The 16,040-nt window shown below is 39.0% G+C and overlaps 1 protein-coding gene across 3 annotated transcripts in view; it reads left to right on the plus strand.

Moving 5' to 3' along the window:
• Window positions 1-16,040, plus strand: part of RNF17 (ring finger protein 17) — a 107,247-nt gene that overhangs the window by 3,011 nt on the left and 88,196 nt on the right. For 2 of the 3 annotated variants that reach the window (XM_082220392.1, XM_082220390.1), the window contains exons 4-14: window positions 1,107-1,197; window positions 2,305-2,385; window positions 5,099-5,199; window positions 6,067-6,238; window positions 7,797-7,873; window positions 8,864-8,938; window positions 10,220-10,494; window positions 10,950-11,105; window positions 11,389-11,578; window positions 12,743-12,914; window positions 13,668-13,858. In XM_082220392.1, the coding sequence (XP_082076518.1) occupies window positions 1,107-1,197; window positions 2,305-2,385; window positions 5,099-5,199; window positions 6,067-6,238; window positions 7,797-7,873; window positions 8,864-8,938; window positions 10,220-10,494; window positions 10,950-11,105; window positions 11,389-11,578; window positions 12,743-12,914; window positions 13,668-13,858 (1,581 nt within the window). The remainder of the gene's footprint in view (window positions 1-1,106; window positions 1,198-2,304; window positions 2,386-5,098; window positions 5,200-6,066; window positions 6,239-7,796; window positions 7,874-8,863; window positions 8,939-10,219; window positions 10,495-10,949; window positions 11,106-11,388; window positions 11,579-12,742; window positions 12,915-13,667; window positions 13,859-16,040) is intronic. The other variant, XM_082220391.1, reaches the window with a different exon arrangement.

Consider the following 16,040-nt stretch of genomic DNA (forward strand, 5'->3'; position numbering starts at 1 on the left):
TAAGAAAATGACATTTTAGGCTGCTGCAACTTATTCATTCTGTTTTTTCTTGACTCCCTATAAAATTCCAATCAACCCATTTTACCTTTTTAGGCTTTCATCAGGATTGTAATTCTATGTTCTATCTCTAAAAATGTGAGGGTAAATAGCTTGGTCTTGTTTAAAAAGAAAAAAGTTTGAGGCGACAGTAAAAGGTTATTAGTTATTTTACAAAATTTACTTCATTGCAGCAAAACTCCTAAGTTTACAAGAAACCTTAAAATTATAAGAAAAGTTTAAAACAATTAAAAACATTTATAGCTTATTAAAATTAGCAACAAAAAAGAATATTTCAGAAGAGCATGTGTCCTCCCCCAATAAGATTTTATTAAAGCTTTTTCATGATACAGTAAGATAAAATAAGCCAGTCTAATTATAAACAGAAAGAGAAAAGAAAATAGTGTCCTCAAAGGTAGCTCTTAACCCTTGTCTCACACAGAAAGTAGTAAACCTGCCCACCTCTCACCAAGGAGCTTTCCTTTTTTCCTCCAGTCTCTCTCCCTCTGGGAGGTCTTCCCTTCCCTGCCCTGCCTCTCACTCAGAGTCCATCCATCCACCCACCACTCTCATGTTTGTGTAATCCTTGGACCAATAATGGCCCAGAGCAAGGGACACAAAAGAAAGAGAAGAAAAAAGGAGCAAAAAGCAAAGAAAGGAAAAAAGGGCTGTTATAAATTATAACAATCTTAGAAATGATTAAGGGAGACTTTTGCAGATCCAATGCCCATCAGGGCTCTTACAAGGCTTTTGGGCAAGATGCTGATTCCTATGCTTAAAAGTCACTTGACCCCATCAGGGTTCTCAGGAGCTGACAGCTTCCTGTTCTCTTGATGCAGAAAACGGCTTTTTCAGAGCACCAGCGGTTAATCCCCTGTAAACACTTTTTTCCAGACTGAATTCAATAGCCAATGTTTATGTCTGGCTATCATCAATTGCCACATAATTTATCTGTCAGCAACGTACTGACAAAAGACGTGCAATCCACTGTGTTCCTCCCCTGGAAGTCGGAAGAGATGTGTTATTGAAGGTATTATTTTTGTTAAGTAATATAACAATTTGATTTTTAGGTTTAATACTCAAAGCATCAATCAGCCGATTAACTCTGCTGACTGGACTCCAGCTCACTATCTAAGATCAGAACCATCTACAGCGGATATGGTATGTAAACGATCTTAATCGGTTTTGTGTCTGCTTAGTAAAGTGTTTCAAATTAAGTGTAACTAAATTGGACTAGTGACAATGACATTTTGTGAGTTGAAGAAATATTTGCTAAACTTCTGTGTTGTTGGACTGCTGGTAAAAAGCACAGCAACAAAGTGATGCCTTTTTTGGAAATCACTGGGGGCTAGAGAATTAAGAGACCGGATACTGATATTTTTCTCCATCAATTTTGGTCATTTAATGTTCGCCACTACTGGTGACACCTGCAAGAATTTATTTTGCAGTGTGACAGCCTTCTCTGATTCTTGCCCCCCAAATGTGTTGTAGCATTTTTAGAAAACATTGCATTGTCTTTTTTAGCCATTTACATAAGTGGAGATCAATGATTATTCAAACTCATTGTACTCCATAATGTGTTCTGGGTTAAAATATGTCACCTTGAGAAGATTTCTCATTCTCCTGAGAATAAAGCACCTACATTTAATAGTTATGTTACTGTCACTAGATTTGGGGCAGTTCAGTGTCCTGTTTTAACTTGTTGTTTGGTGATTGTCGGTTGGCTGTAGTGAACTGAGATGTCAACTCCCAACAGTGGAGAAGAGGAGAGCAGAACCTTCAAAGAATTAAATGGATAAAGGAGCAAAATAATCCTGAAGAAAAGATGCCAAGGCTATGAAACAGCCGCCTTAGATGAGAGCGTTTCATAGTCTTGGCATCTCTTCAGAAATACATCTGAATTTTTTGAAAGAAGTGATTAACAGCTCTGCATTCATGAATGAAAAAATTGTGTGGAAAGCTTACAGGGTGTTAGTTGTTGTTTTTTAAAAGAAGAATGAAATATGAACTGTTAAAGAGATAACCTTGTAGTGACTATACCACATTATTAAATGATTAACCTGAGGGTACGGATTCTTGATTTCTACTCTTTTGAGATACTCCGGTTTTATTTTTAGAAACCCTGTCTGCTACTTGTTGAAAACAACATACACATGCATTTTTAAAAAAAGATAATAATCAAAATTAATTGAATTACAGTGCTATGAGGGCCTTTGTTTAAAGCAGCTCTCTCTTCTAATTTTATTGTTATCCTTTTATTTTCCCCAGAATAGCAAAATTCGACAAGAGATAGAGAAAGATTTGGAAGTAGCTAAAAACAATCTTGGGTGGTTAAAGAGTGCGGAGGAGGTAGGCCAAAAGAATTCTGTGTCTTGGCTTGAAGTATTTCAGATTTTAGTTTATACTGAGGTCTGTTCCCAGAAATTCTTTCTCTAACAATACTTCGGCAAGGTGCTATAAAATTTAATGTCAGCTCAGCTCCAGGTGTTTTTGGAGGATACCAGTTATTTTAGATCTTCACCCTGGCTTCTTTCTGGTTTTGAAACAACTTCCTTGGTTGCCCTGAAACCCCCAGAGATCTTCGGATTATTACTAAAAATGCTTTGAAATGAGCAATGAGGGTGGGTCCCTGTGGCTCTCCTGGACTTTTCACTGGCTTTTGATCCCATCCATCATAGCATCCTCCTGAATCTCCTAGCTGGGAGGGGAGGCATTGTACTGCATTTGGTCCTGGTCCTTTTTGAAGGGTAGCACTCAGAAGGTGGTGTTTGGAGATTGCAGTGGCAAGCCTAAGGTATCTGTATGAAACCACTGCAGAGGTCATCCAAAAATCTGGAATGCGATGTCAACAGTATGCTGATGATTGTTCTATGTCTCCTCTATCATTGGGAGGCTGGGAAAATTCTGGGACAGCATTTGCGATTGACTGGATCAGGGTGAATAAAATTGAAGCTTAATGCAGACAGGATGGACGTACTGTTGAGAATTAGTCTGAAGAAGGATAGAGAGATACAGCATATATTGGAAGAGAGTTGCATATACGCATAGGACTCTGTATTTTAGTCTTGGGCTTCAGGCTGCATCTTGATGTTCAGGTAGAGACTGTTGTGAAGAGTGTATTTTACCATTTTAGATGGGCTTAGCAGCTTTGCATTTTTCTAGAGAAGACTGCAGCCACAATAATTTATACCCTAGTACAGTGGTGCCTCGCAAGACGAAAATAATTCGTTCCGCGAGTCTTTTCGTCTTGCGATGTTTTTCGTCTTGCGAAGCACGGTCCGTCGCAACTGCGCCTCTTCAAGCGGCTTTAAAAAAAAAGCGCAAGACATTTTCGTCTTGCAAAGCAAGCCCATAAGGAAATTCGTCTAGCGAAGCAACGCAAAACCGAAAAACCCTTTCGTCTAGCAAGTTTTTCGTCTTGCGAGGCATTCGTCTTGCAGGGCACCACTGTAGCATTCACATTAGTTCTAAATTACGATTATGTATTAATATTTTCTGCCTGCTCTTTACTATAAGGTTCCAGGGCCAGCTACAACAATATAGTATACATGTATAGTATACAATTATTAATGCAAATAAAATGGTTGCAATCAGTACAGTACAGATTCAGGAAAAAAGATTGGGCCCCACAAAATAAACACCTTAATTGTCAAATGCCAGGGGGAGGTGGGCCTTCAGTATAGCTATGCAACAAAGATGTCTGATGCACCTCTATGGGGTGGAAGTTTCCCAGCTTATGGGTTGCCATAGATAAAGGGCCCTCATTTCCTGCACTCCTGTGGGTGGTAGAACTAACTACCTAGAGAGTCTGCAGGGATGGAGATGGTCTTTAAGATATTTGGGTCCTAAGTCATTTTAGGGCTTTAAACACCAATGTATAGATGGAAGCTGGGAACATGATGCACAGTGCCACTTGCCAGGGTGTTAAATAAGGAAGGCTGCTTTAACAATTGCACTGTGTTGGAGGGTTTTGTGTTTGTTTTAAAGGTTAAAACCATCCTATGCAGTGTTTCCCTTCTGGGCAGCATGCTGAGGGCCTCATACCAGTGATGGGTAGGACCAGAAACAAAAGTAGGCAAAATAATTAAATTTTACTTTTGCGCAACAGTGTTCACACACCCTTCTCTAGCCTCCATTCAGACAAGCAAGGGCACATTCCAGCCAGGCAGAATCAGGGCTCATGGGATAGTTCCAAGGGCCAGATAGAGGGGCATGGGGGCCATATTCAGCCCCCAGGCCTTAGTTTCCCAACCATTACCTTAAACTGTCTGGGTCTGCAATACTTTATTTAATTTATATACTGCCCTATGCACAGAGGTCTTAAGACGGTTCACAGGAAATATCACAATATATAAAATACAAACAAAAACAAGGGAGTACTGTCTTCCCATTTGAACAGACCTGCATATCATCATCATCTTCCATTGAAGCCCCGGATGCACTAGCCATTAAAAAAAAATTGGGATTGGACTTTCTCAGAGGTAGCACCAAACTTTGGACCTTCCTCCCTAAGGAAGTTTGTCTTGCTTCTTTGCTTTTCCAATATAGGGCTGTTCTGAAAAGAGATTTTATCTTCATCATTGTATTAACTGTGACTGTACTGTAGTCCTGATCATTTTTTTACCAGTTGTATTGTGACATATAATACTGTGAGCAGCCTTGCTGATTCCTGAATCCAAAGGCAGAATAGAAATCATTTCATAACATTAATAATTTCTACTGCATTGTACACCATTAACTGATGTTTTTGTGTGTTGTCCAGTGATGAAGGAATACCTAAAAGTTGCTGGAGTACCTTTAAACAATTGGGTACTAATAGTTATTTGCTCGACCTTATATGTTATGTATCATCCATGTAGCCATTGTAAAATATGAACCTCAACCTTGTATTCATGTACATCACTACTTCTCAACTACTGCCACCATGTGAGAGAAAAGGGGGAAGGTTGTTCCTGAAAGTTATATGCTGCTTTTATTATTTGTAAATCTAGTTCTGCTGGCTATAGAGCACATACAGAATTACAGGTTGTTGTTTTGTCACTTCCCCCCTAAAATGAAAAAGATGCTTGAGGATTTGATCACCGAAGCAAAAGAAGAAGAAAGCAAGATTGCAAGTGTTATTAATGACACGTTTTCAGATATTATTGCTTCTGTAAATTCAAGGTAACCTAGTTTAAAGCTTTTACTTTGATGTTAATAATTTATCTGAAAAGTATTACATAACTATAATAATGCAGATTTCTGTGTGGCAAAATGTTTAGCAAAATGCCTGCTTCTGTGACGTGGGACTATATGTAGCAGGAGTCCTGGAAGGACACAGGGAAACTGTGAGCTCAGATCCTTTGTTTACGCTACCATGGAGTTGCTATCGGCAAAGACCTGACCATCAAGTTTCAGGGTAGATTTTTGCCCTTGCTGTATTTGTCCTTTTGTGCAATACTTCACTATATGCCCATATGAATTAAAAGGCAGTTGCATATTCAAAACAAGAATATTTCAAAACACCCACCTTCTAATTTTCCTCCTCTTGCACCTCTCTCTCTTTGTTCCCTATGATCTTTGCAGTTTCATTTCTACTACAGTAGTTGGTTGTTGTTTGGAGTGCTATGGATGCTTGCACGTCTTGTGCCCTTGAGCTTTTAAAATGTGTTCAGCATGAAGAGCTGGCTGTTAAGGATGCATTTTTGTGTGATGTATGCAGTATCAGTCAGTTGCTTGTTATGAGGACAATAGGTGATAGCTATCCAGCATTAATCATACTCAAGAAATCCATTGAGTGCACTCATTGTAGTAGAATTGTAGTAGATCTACTCTTGAGTATTTCTTAGTTGGTTATCACCAACTTAGTTGGTCATCACCCAGTAAATATAAATCTGGCGTTTTCTGTAGTTTGTAATTTTAATGTCATCACCAAAACCTTATTTTTAACATGAGTACTGTATGTTTGTTTTGTATAGTTTACTATTCAGAGTTATTATTTGTAACGTGATCAACTTTTTCTGAGGTCTGATTTTCTTTGTATTCAATTAGGAAAAGGAAACTGGAGACAGAACTGATAATGAACACCAGCTACTATATAACTGATATACATAGTGTTCAGTTATCGGTTATGCAGAAAATAAACAGTTTGGATGGAGCCATAAAAATGGCAAGGGAGATTAAAGCAACCCATTCCTTAAAGCCTTGCCATACTTTAAATCAGGTAACTTTAATATTAAATCATTTGATTCCTTAACTTTCCTTCTGGGTATGTATGTATGTATTTATTTATTTGAAAGTTTTATATCCTATTTTCAGGAAACATATCTTTTCAAAGCAGTTCTCAGTAATACAACCACAATTTTCAACAACCAGATGATAACAGTGCAGCTACTGCAGAGTTTGCAAGCATTGTTGGTAGCCAACAATTAGCTTTTTTTATCAATTAAGTAGAGGAATTGAACTCATTTGCTTATTGTGGTAACTTGCAAGCCAGTGAAGTCTCCATATAGCTGACTGAAAACAAAAACAACATGTTTTTAAGCAAGTGGAAATAATGAACTTTCTCCATTAGTCTTTAATTTCTCATGTCAGAGCTATCAGATTTTTCCTCTTTGGCTTGGTTTTTATTTCTACTGAATTGTTTTTTTACAGAAAGCATTGTCACAGTAGTTTAGTGTGATAGAAGCATTCAAGGTAGGATCATTTGATTTAGGTCTGAAGCCTCAGCTAGTTTTTCAGGGTTCTTTTGGTTCCTTTATTCCTAAAGCCACTGCACATTTTCATAGATCTTAAGAGCTTACCATTTTTGTCCTAACCCTTTCCATCCCTCTGAGAAGGTATGGCAGAAGCTGGATGTGCACAGAGCACTTAAAATACATATACAGTGGTACCTCGGATTACATACGCTTCAGGTTACATACTTTTCAGGTTACAGACTCCACTAACCCAGAAATAGTAGTAGATAGTAGTAGATAGTATAGTACTATACTAGTAGTATAGTACAGTATAGTACAGTACAGTATAGTACAGAAATAGTACTTCGGGTTAAGAACTTTGCTTCAGGATGAGAACAGAAATTGTGCGGCAACAGCAAGAGGCCACATTAGCTAAAGTGGTACCTCAGGTTAAGAACAGTTTCAGGTTACAAAGAGACCTCCAGAACGAATTAAGTTCTTAACCCAAGGTACCACTGTAGACAGATTTTAAGCATTCACCCCCTTTTACACCACATCCTCAAAGAAGTACAGTGGTACCTCGATTTATGAACAGCCCTGTTTACGAACAATTCAGTTTATGAACTCGACAAAACTGGAAGTAGTGTTCTGGTTTGTGAACTTTACCTTGTTCTACAAATGGCACTGATGGCAGGAGGCCTCATTAGGGAAAGCGTGCCTCGGTTTAAGAACGGGTGAAAGGAACGGATTAAGTTTGTAAACCAAGGTACCACTGTAGTTTCAAGGTTCATCCTAGCCAGTTCAAGACTTATTTCTCTATAGCATATTAGGCCTGGCATCTGCCTTCACCTTTCCTAAGTCATGCTTGACCAGAGCAACAGCTACTTCTGCAGCCTTTCCACAATCATCCTTTCTGAAATCTTTAGGGCAGCAATGAGGGCACCAGCCAGGACTTGTTGTTTCCTTTGAAATTGTTTCCTTTGAAATCAAATGGGACATCACTAACTTCACACAAGCAGTAGCTCTCCAGCATTCAAGACCACGTTCAGCTCCCATTAGTTGCTATATTTTACTGTAAATTAAATTAGGGTGTTCTTATTCTAGGTACTCTGCAACTTAAAAATGACTTTGGAGGAAGATGTCTTAAAACTAGATCGTCTGAAAAAAAGAGCACTTCCAAGGTAAACATTCATAGAATTACTTAGTGTGGATAGCAGAGTTACTGCACCTTTTAAAAAAACTGCCATTTCACCTTTTAAAAAAACCATACGGAATTTGTAGAACTGATAAATAAAATTAAGAGTTGCATATACTTCACTCGACCGTTTGCAGGAGGTCTGGAGTTCAGCATGCTATATGGCGGATCTATTAGCCTGGTGCATTAGAAATGTTTTGGACTACAACTCTCATTAACTCCCAGTGAGCATGCAGATCACCCCCTTCTCAGCCCTTAAATTGATGGCTTGATAACTGGAAAATAGGTGGTCACCCTCCCAAATTAGTTGACGTGCATAGATTAACTGAGTGGGAGTGTCTCTGCATGCGCACACATGCACATGGACATACACTGGTGGCCACACCCACTGCTGGCATGCAGCTCCCAGAGGGTTGGCCAAAGGTGAATGTCTGTGGTTGAGCCAAAAAAAGGTTACCCACCATGCCTTATAGAGAACCTTCACCTATATACCCCCTCCTGGATTCTGAGAGCTTGGAGAGATTATCCCATCAGCTTTCCACCTTTTAGGGAATAAGTTCTACTTATGCACAGAGCAGGTCATTCTCGGTAGCGTCAGTTAATCTGTAAAATAGGACTCATTAGATATGCTTGGTAGTCACACAACACTGGCAATTCTTGCATTTCACTGGATGCTTTAAAACATTTTTAAAAAGCCAACCGGGAAGGCTTTTAGAGCAGGAGTTTCTTAAATGGTTTTTACTGTTAACACTTTCTATTGCTGTATTTACTTGTGGCATACATGGTGGTGGTTATCTCGTGTTTTTGTTTTTGGGGAGTAACTCTGTGGGTTTTTGTAGTTTAAACCTGATTGTGATCTTGAGGCATTAACATAAAATTGTTCTATGAATGTAGTAGATTTATGGTGTTAAATATTGCTGTCCTGAATGAATTATTGTGGTTGCAAACGATTGAACTTCCTGTATATTTAATACAGGTTTCACATGGACTCTGAAAAGATTACCCCCATGTTAGAAAACCTGGGGAAATTTTTTCCTGATACACTTAACATGTAAGTACTTCTGTTGTGGTGTTAATTTTCCTATATATAAAAAATGGCTGCTGCAGGTTTATCAATTTTCTCAGCATTCATCATTGTGCCTCATCTTGTACTTCAGTAACACAGGATATTTTTTATTTGGAACTGTGCTGGGGTAGAAACAGTACAGAAATAAACTGGAGAGTAATGCTCAAATAGTTCTGAGGTTCTGATAATGAATAGGATTTTTGATAGTTTGGATATAATTGGAAAATCTTAGGAGTTTTGTAGTCATGAATTATACTTATAAATTGCTGAGTTGCTATGTAGTGTGCAAAAATAATAATTAAAAGCCTAGGACTTGCTTACTAATAATGCGCCATGTTTTAGGATGCTGTTTTTCTAAGATTGTGTGCAAGTAATATCAATGCATTAAAAAAACTAAAAAACAGTAAATAATAATATACAGCCAATCAAAATGATATCTTTTACTAGTCATTTAGTAGTAGATAGCCCTGTGATGGTGGGAAAGACATCCTAGCTGGAGCAGGCTATAGAAACTTACACATGCCAACAAATACATCTTAAGATAAAACCTAATATCTGGGAAAGCAGCTGCATTCTCTTATGTGACAAGCAGGGTGGTGAGTTATCCCGCAGAAAACTTTGAAAATGTCCCATTAATATATTGAAAATACACTTTGGGAACAAAGTATTTTTAATATCTGTGGAACAGTATTTATCTTGGGTGTATTAACTTAACCCTGAATGCTAATAAGCAATGCTTATCTTTCCAAATCACTGGGAATCACATTTTTTCATCTGATTTAAATTCATTTTAATCATATGAGAAATATCTCTCGGAATCCAAATAACCTCTGAGTACCAATAAAATGAGCAGTCAGCACACAAAGTAGCATTCATTCAGATTCATTCAGTAATTGTATACCCTGAAATTCTACCCAAACTATTAATTATTTTTCATTAATTTCAGTGGTGGTGATGGTTATGATGTCGTAGTTTCATGTCTCTCCACATGCAAAACTAGTTTAAATTCTTCTGGTTCATGAACAAAACTGTAAATATCCCTTTTTTATCTGACTGCACACGCCAACAGTTCCAACATCAATATAGAGAAAGGGCAGCCCTGTCTTGTACTCCTCTCCAAACCTAATGGATCTGAAATATTAATGGGTGTTATGTGTGCATCTTGAAACCCTATAGGCACTTTATTATTTCTACCTAGTGTTTGCTCTTCCATGTTAGTGATGGCTACTGTTTACGATATGTTTTCTGAACAATTTGTCAACCTAGGTGCAGTTTTGAAGGCAGCCTTGTAAAACTGAGCAATATGGAAGAGGAATTCAGAACTGATGTTCCATCTCATATAAGTGTAAACCTTGAACCGCTTGTTGAAGACATTGGCACAGTTGCTCTTCTGCCAGACTCTGATGCATGTCTTGAAGGAAATTATACCCACCTCCAAGAAATGACTCCTCCATTCACTCAGAAATGCATTTCTGCTTTACCTCAGACAGCATCCACTCCAGATGTCATAATTGAAGAAATCATTGAAGATGACCAAGAAAGTGAGTAGAACTTTCCAACCGGTTGCCAGAGTTGTGTGGCTAATTCCCTTTGTTTTTAAAACAATATTCTTACAAGTACATAGCAACCTGCTCTTGATGCATTGTTTTTCTTACATAGGCTGCAGCTGGAAGGGATTTACCAATCAATCAATGCTATATTAATGAAATCAGTTATTACATAATTGATTTCATTAATAAAGTATTGATCGATTAAGTGAAGAAGCATATTTTAAAGGCATGTTTGCACATTCATTGGTGTGTTCAAATCCTTTCTCAGAAATGAGCACCAAATCATTTCAGAATGTGCATGTCACCCTTTCTGTAACAATACAAACTTATTAATTTGTACTGTCTCAAAATGTTGTTTTTCAGTAGTGTGCATAAATGTTCCCTGTGATCTTCCTTCACCTTACCTTTCTTCACATTACCTTTCTTACCCACTCTGTACCACACAGATGCTCCAGAATTAGTTTTTGTCAGCAGTGTTCTAAATCCTTGCCACTTCTACGTTCGAAAAGTTTCACAGAAGAAAGCAGCTGTTCGTTTGGAAAAAACTCTGAGGCAATTCTGCAATCATAAAAGGTCCTACCCTAGTGACATTTTGGAACTAGGTAACAACACTTCTCAAATCTTTTGTCTAATAATAATGTTTATATAATTTCAGGGTTTTGTTTTTTTATTCCAGTGAGGGGGATATATATTGTGGGGTTTTACTAAGTAACCTTTTAATATTGTAGAGTAGAGGTCTGCAGTCATTTTGGACCCAGGGACTCATTTGGAAATCAGTCTCTTGAGGATACCACCAAAATGGCTGCTGTGATAGACTGCCTAATCTCAAATGTTCCTCTCAATGAGAATATTTTGCAACAAATTGTGTACTGAAACTTATTTCAGGTTCAAGAATCTATGTTAAAAGCAAGGAACATGGAATATGGTGTCGTGGAAAAATCATTGAACTGATGCCGTTGCAGAAGTCAAACGAGCTGAAGCCCCGTGGTCCAACAAAGTACAAAATTTGTGATATAGCAATGATGAAAATATTCCTTGTGGACTTTGGGCATATTGAAGCTTTGATTATTTCAAGGTAAGCTTTTTTGCCTTTATTTGCCACATGGTGGTTTTGCCATATTGCTTTCTAGTGGCAATGTATAAGGTGCACCAATTTCTAGTGATGAAAAGGAGAGTGGATTTAAAGCCTCATTACCATTTCATTTGTTCATTGCCTTATGCAGGAGAATCTCAAGACAACCTGCTGTAAAAACAATCTTCATAAAGTAGAAATGAGCAACAATAAGAGTGCATAATTTGCTCAGTTAATTGCTGATGTGATTCAAATAGTGTTCAGACAGTAAATATAAAAAAATCACAAGCTAGCTATCTCTTAACTGCATGTGGTGATGTGAATTTTGCGTGTAGGTCCTCCGTGAACATGTGATTCTTCTACACCATTCATGGTAGATGGATTATGTAATCTGGGTCTGTGCATAGAATCCGGTTCTTCCTCCCCCACCCAATTATTGATTAAAATATTTTAGCTAGGGCCAGACCATCATAAAGCCAGGTATAGGGGAATTTTACAAATAGACCTTTCCTGCCTTCCTCACATAGGCCCCAGTTCATATTCCAGATTGGGTGGTCCCATGCCTTTCAGTTTGCCACGCACAAATAATATCATGGTTTCTGCTTGTTTAGGGGACATGTATGCAGAACTACATTGGTGTGTAGTGGAGAGAAAATTGCAAATCCCCACCCCCACCCCAATGACTCCAGGATGAGTTCATTGGCTTCCCTTGGTTCTGACGTTTCCAAATTGTTTTTAACTTCACGTACAACATACTGCAGTAGTCTTAATCTAGGGGTTATCAGTTGTATGAGCCACCCAACAGCTTGATTATTTTGCACTTGGAAAACCTCTGGTTCAATTCCTGAACATCTCGAGGGTTATTACTGAGCTCTGTCCCATCATCTGATCCATTTAACTGAATTGCCGTTGTCAGAGTAGATTATAGTTGGAGCTGGTCTAAAACAACTTATTATAAAACTATCTTAATTAGAGCAGATAGGAAATATTTTGCTGATTTGCTTTTTATGATCTCTTTTGAATAATACAGTTCAGTTGTTCCCAGTAAAGCATCTCTTAAACAGAAAACTTTTTAGACTTAAAAAATCTGCCTATTGATGTTGAAGCATTTTATTCCAAGCTTATATTGAGAAATAATATTTGTTATCTTCTCTTTCTGCCATCAAGCGTACCAAATAACATTGGCATTAATCCAGAACATATCACTCTAGAATATATAGTGACTGAAGACTTTTGCTTGGTTGTGAAGAAACCTGACATACATATAGAGGCACAACTTAGTGGTATAAATCATTTAGCACTACAGTGCTCCCTGAAGGACATTGTTCCCAAAGATTCAGTAAGTAAGAACTATATTGTCTGGACTTCTGCATTCTTAGAGAAGTTAAATAATATCTTTTTTAAAGAAACAATTGAATGTTCATATTCTGATTTTTCCTGATTGAGATGGCTTTCCCTTCCTTCGTAATGATGTAATTCTTACATTGTACTCAATAAAGATAATAACCTAATGTGCCTAACTTTTTAGAACAGTGGTCAGCAAACCTTTTCAGCAGGGGGCCAGACCACTGTCCCTCAGACCTTGTGGGGGGCCAGACTATATTTTGGAGAGGGGGAAATGAACGAATTCCTATGCCCCACAAATAACCCAAAGATGCATTTTAAATAAAAGGACACATTCTACTCATGTAAAAACACGCTGATTCCCGGACTGTCTACAGGCTGGATTTAGAAGGCGATTGGGCCGGATCCGGCCCCTGGGCCTTAGTTTGCCTACCCATGTTTTAGAAGATTCAAGCTGTCTTCTACACAGATCATTCCTATTTGTGATTGCACAGAATACCCATTCAAAGAATAGTTACGAGTAAACATTGCTAGTTGCAGTTTGGAAAGAATTAATTGGTGTGGTATGGTGTCTGAATTATTATTTTAAAAGTCTTGATGTGTTTGGATGCCATGCAATGTACATAACAGTGTGGTTAAGTCCTGAGTTTTGTTACATATTGGGTATTTAGTAGTTCTTGATACTGTATTTAAATCCTAAAGTCTGCAGGTGGATAGGATTCTGAACTTCTTTCTCCCCCTGCAACAGGCTGAAGGTTGGAGCAGAAAAGCAAGGACAGAATTTTTGAAAATGGTAAAAAACAAAGCTGTTCTAATGAAAGTCTTCAGAGAAGAGGATGGTGTGCTTATTGTTGATCTGATGAAACCGCCAGCAAACAAAATAAGTAGTGACATGCCTGTATCTCTCAGAGATGCTTTAGTTTTTATGGACTTGGCAAGGTATATGCAATACAAAGCATTTCAGGGTTAGAGATAAAATAGGGTTATTTTTTAAAATGTACTTAATTAAAACTAATTCCTCTTGAAATCATAAAACACAGTTTAAGTGAGTGTGATTATGTGTCAGGGGAGGTTATGTCTGCTATAAAGACTAGATTAAGATGACAACATCTTATTTTTCTCTGCTGCTGGCATGATTAGCTACAAATGCTTAATTACAAAAATTCTAGATTGTTCTCTCCAGTTGGGCTTTCAGCCACTTTATTTTTCACATTCAAACTGAATACTAAGGCCGTTCGGGAGCCAAGGTACGACTGTATTCCTTTATAACAGAGAACAAGAATTGGCCACAAATTGACTAAAGCCCGCTAACTGTTAAATACCACTAACCTAAATATTTTTTTTAAAGATTTGGTGTAGTGAGGGTGAGAATGGAGAATCATAGAATTGTGGTACTGGAAGGAACCTAAAGTCAGTTTTTGCCATTTTCCCATCATCCTGTTTCCCTTAATCTGTTCAGTTTATTTCCCCACTTTCCAGAGTGGATAAATGTCTTATAATTCAATTTTTTATTTTAAAATGTAAATGCTATGTTTTTATTAAGATACAGTAATATGAAATCTGGATATAAGCATGTTAGCCCCATAGTTTATATCTTTAAACTGATCGGTGCCTCTACCAGAGACATGGAATTGAAGGAGGCTTCTCTGTGTAAATGAAGAATCCATCTGATCCTTCCCGATATCTGCATATCCTACTCTACCTGCGAAATATTGGCATTTCATTTCCATCTCATGAAATAAACTGCTTGGGCTTGCCCAGTAACTTTCAGACCTTGTTCCTACTTACTGGTCATGGGCATTTCGTTTTTGTTTGCTGATTTGTTCTTGTGAGGCTGCAACTGGGCGAAGGCAAAGCAGAAAAGGGCAACACTAGAAAGTCAGGAAAGAGGAAACTGTTGGCTGTGCGTGTTCCTATACAGTGGTACCCCGCAAGACGAACGCCTCGCGAGACGAAAAACTCGCAAAACGAAAGGTGTTTTCGTTTTCGAGTTGCCTCGCAGGACGAATTTCCCTATGGGCTTGCTTCGCAAAACGAAGCTTGCCCCGGGGACAGCGGGTCTTCTCTTTTGAAGCAAGGGGCTGCGGGGAGATAGCGATCTCCCTGCAGCCCCTTGCTGCAAAAGACGTCCGGGGGAAGCGGGGAAGAAGCGCTTCGCTTCCCGCTTCCCCCGGACCTCTTCTGAAGCAAGGGGCTGCAGGGAGATCGCTTCTCCCGGTGCTCCGAAGCCGGGCGGGGGCAGGGGACACCTCCCGCCGCCGCGGGGACACCTTTTGAAGGCAGGCGGGGGGAGCAAAGACTTTCGCCCCCCGCCCGCCTTCAGAAGAGGTCCAGGACCTCTTCTGAAGGCTGGCGGGGGGCAAAAGTCTTTGTCCCCCCTGCCTGCCTTCCCAGGGGCTTTTAAATCGCCCCGGACAGCGGAGAAGTCCTCCGCTGTCCGGGGCGATTTTAAAATGCCGCCCGCCAGCATTTTAAGATCACCCGGACAGCGGAGAAGTCCTCCGCTGTCCCGGGGTTTTTTAAAATGCTGGGGGTGGGAAGAAAAGCCCTTGTTTCCCCCCCCCCAGCCTTCAGAAGAGGTCCGGGGACAGTCTGTCCCCGGACCTGGTCTGAAGGCGGTTTCCCTAGGAACGCATTAATTGATTTTCAATGCATTCCTATGGGAAACCGTGCATCGCAAGACGAAAAAACCGCAAGACGAAGAGACTTGCGGAACGAATTAATTTCGTCTTGCGAGGCACCACTGTATTGTCATACTTTGCCTGCAGTCTTACACACAAATACCATATTTTTCCATCTATAAGACGCCCCCCTGTACAAGACGACCTCTATTTTTTAACCCAAAATTAAGAAAATGCACTATGCACTACCCATGTATAAGACGATCTCTTATTTTAAACTTCAAAAATTTGGGAAAAAATGCAGTCTTATACAAGGGAAAATACAGTACGTCTTGCTCCTTCTCATGTGTTTCAAATGCAGGTCATTAAATTGGTTCTGTGGAATTCAGTGGAAGCCAGTCCTTTTTTTTCAAGGGGTGCTCAAGGGTACACAGTATCGGCACCTCTTTTTTTGTTTTGTTAAAAAATGTGGCACTTACTGTAACAACTTCATCCTGAGT

The sequence above is a fragment of the Podarcis vaucheri genome, assembly GCF_965113315.1.
Source record: "Podarcis vaucheri genome assembly, chromosome: 4".
NCBI lineage: Eukaryota > Metazoa > Chordata > Lepidosauria > Squamata > Lacertidae > Podarcis > Podarcis vaucheri.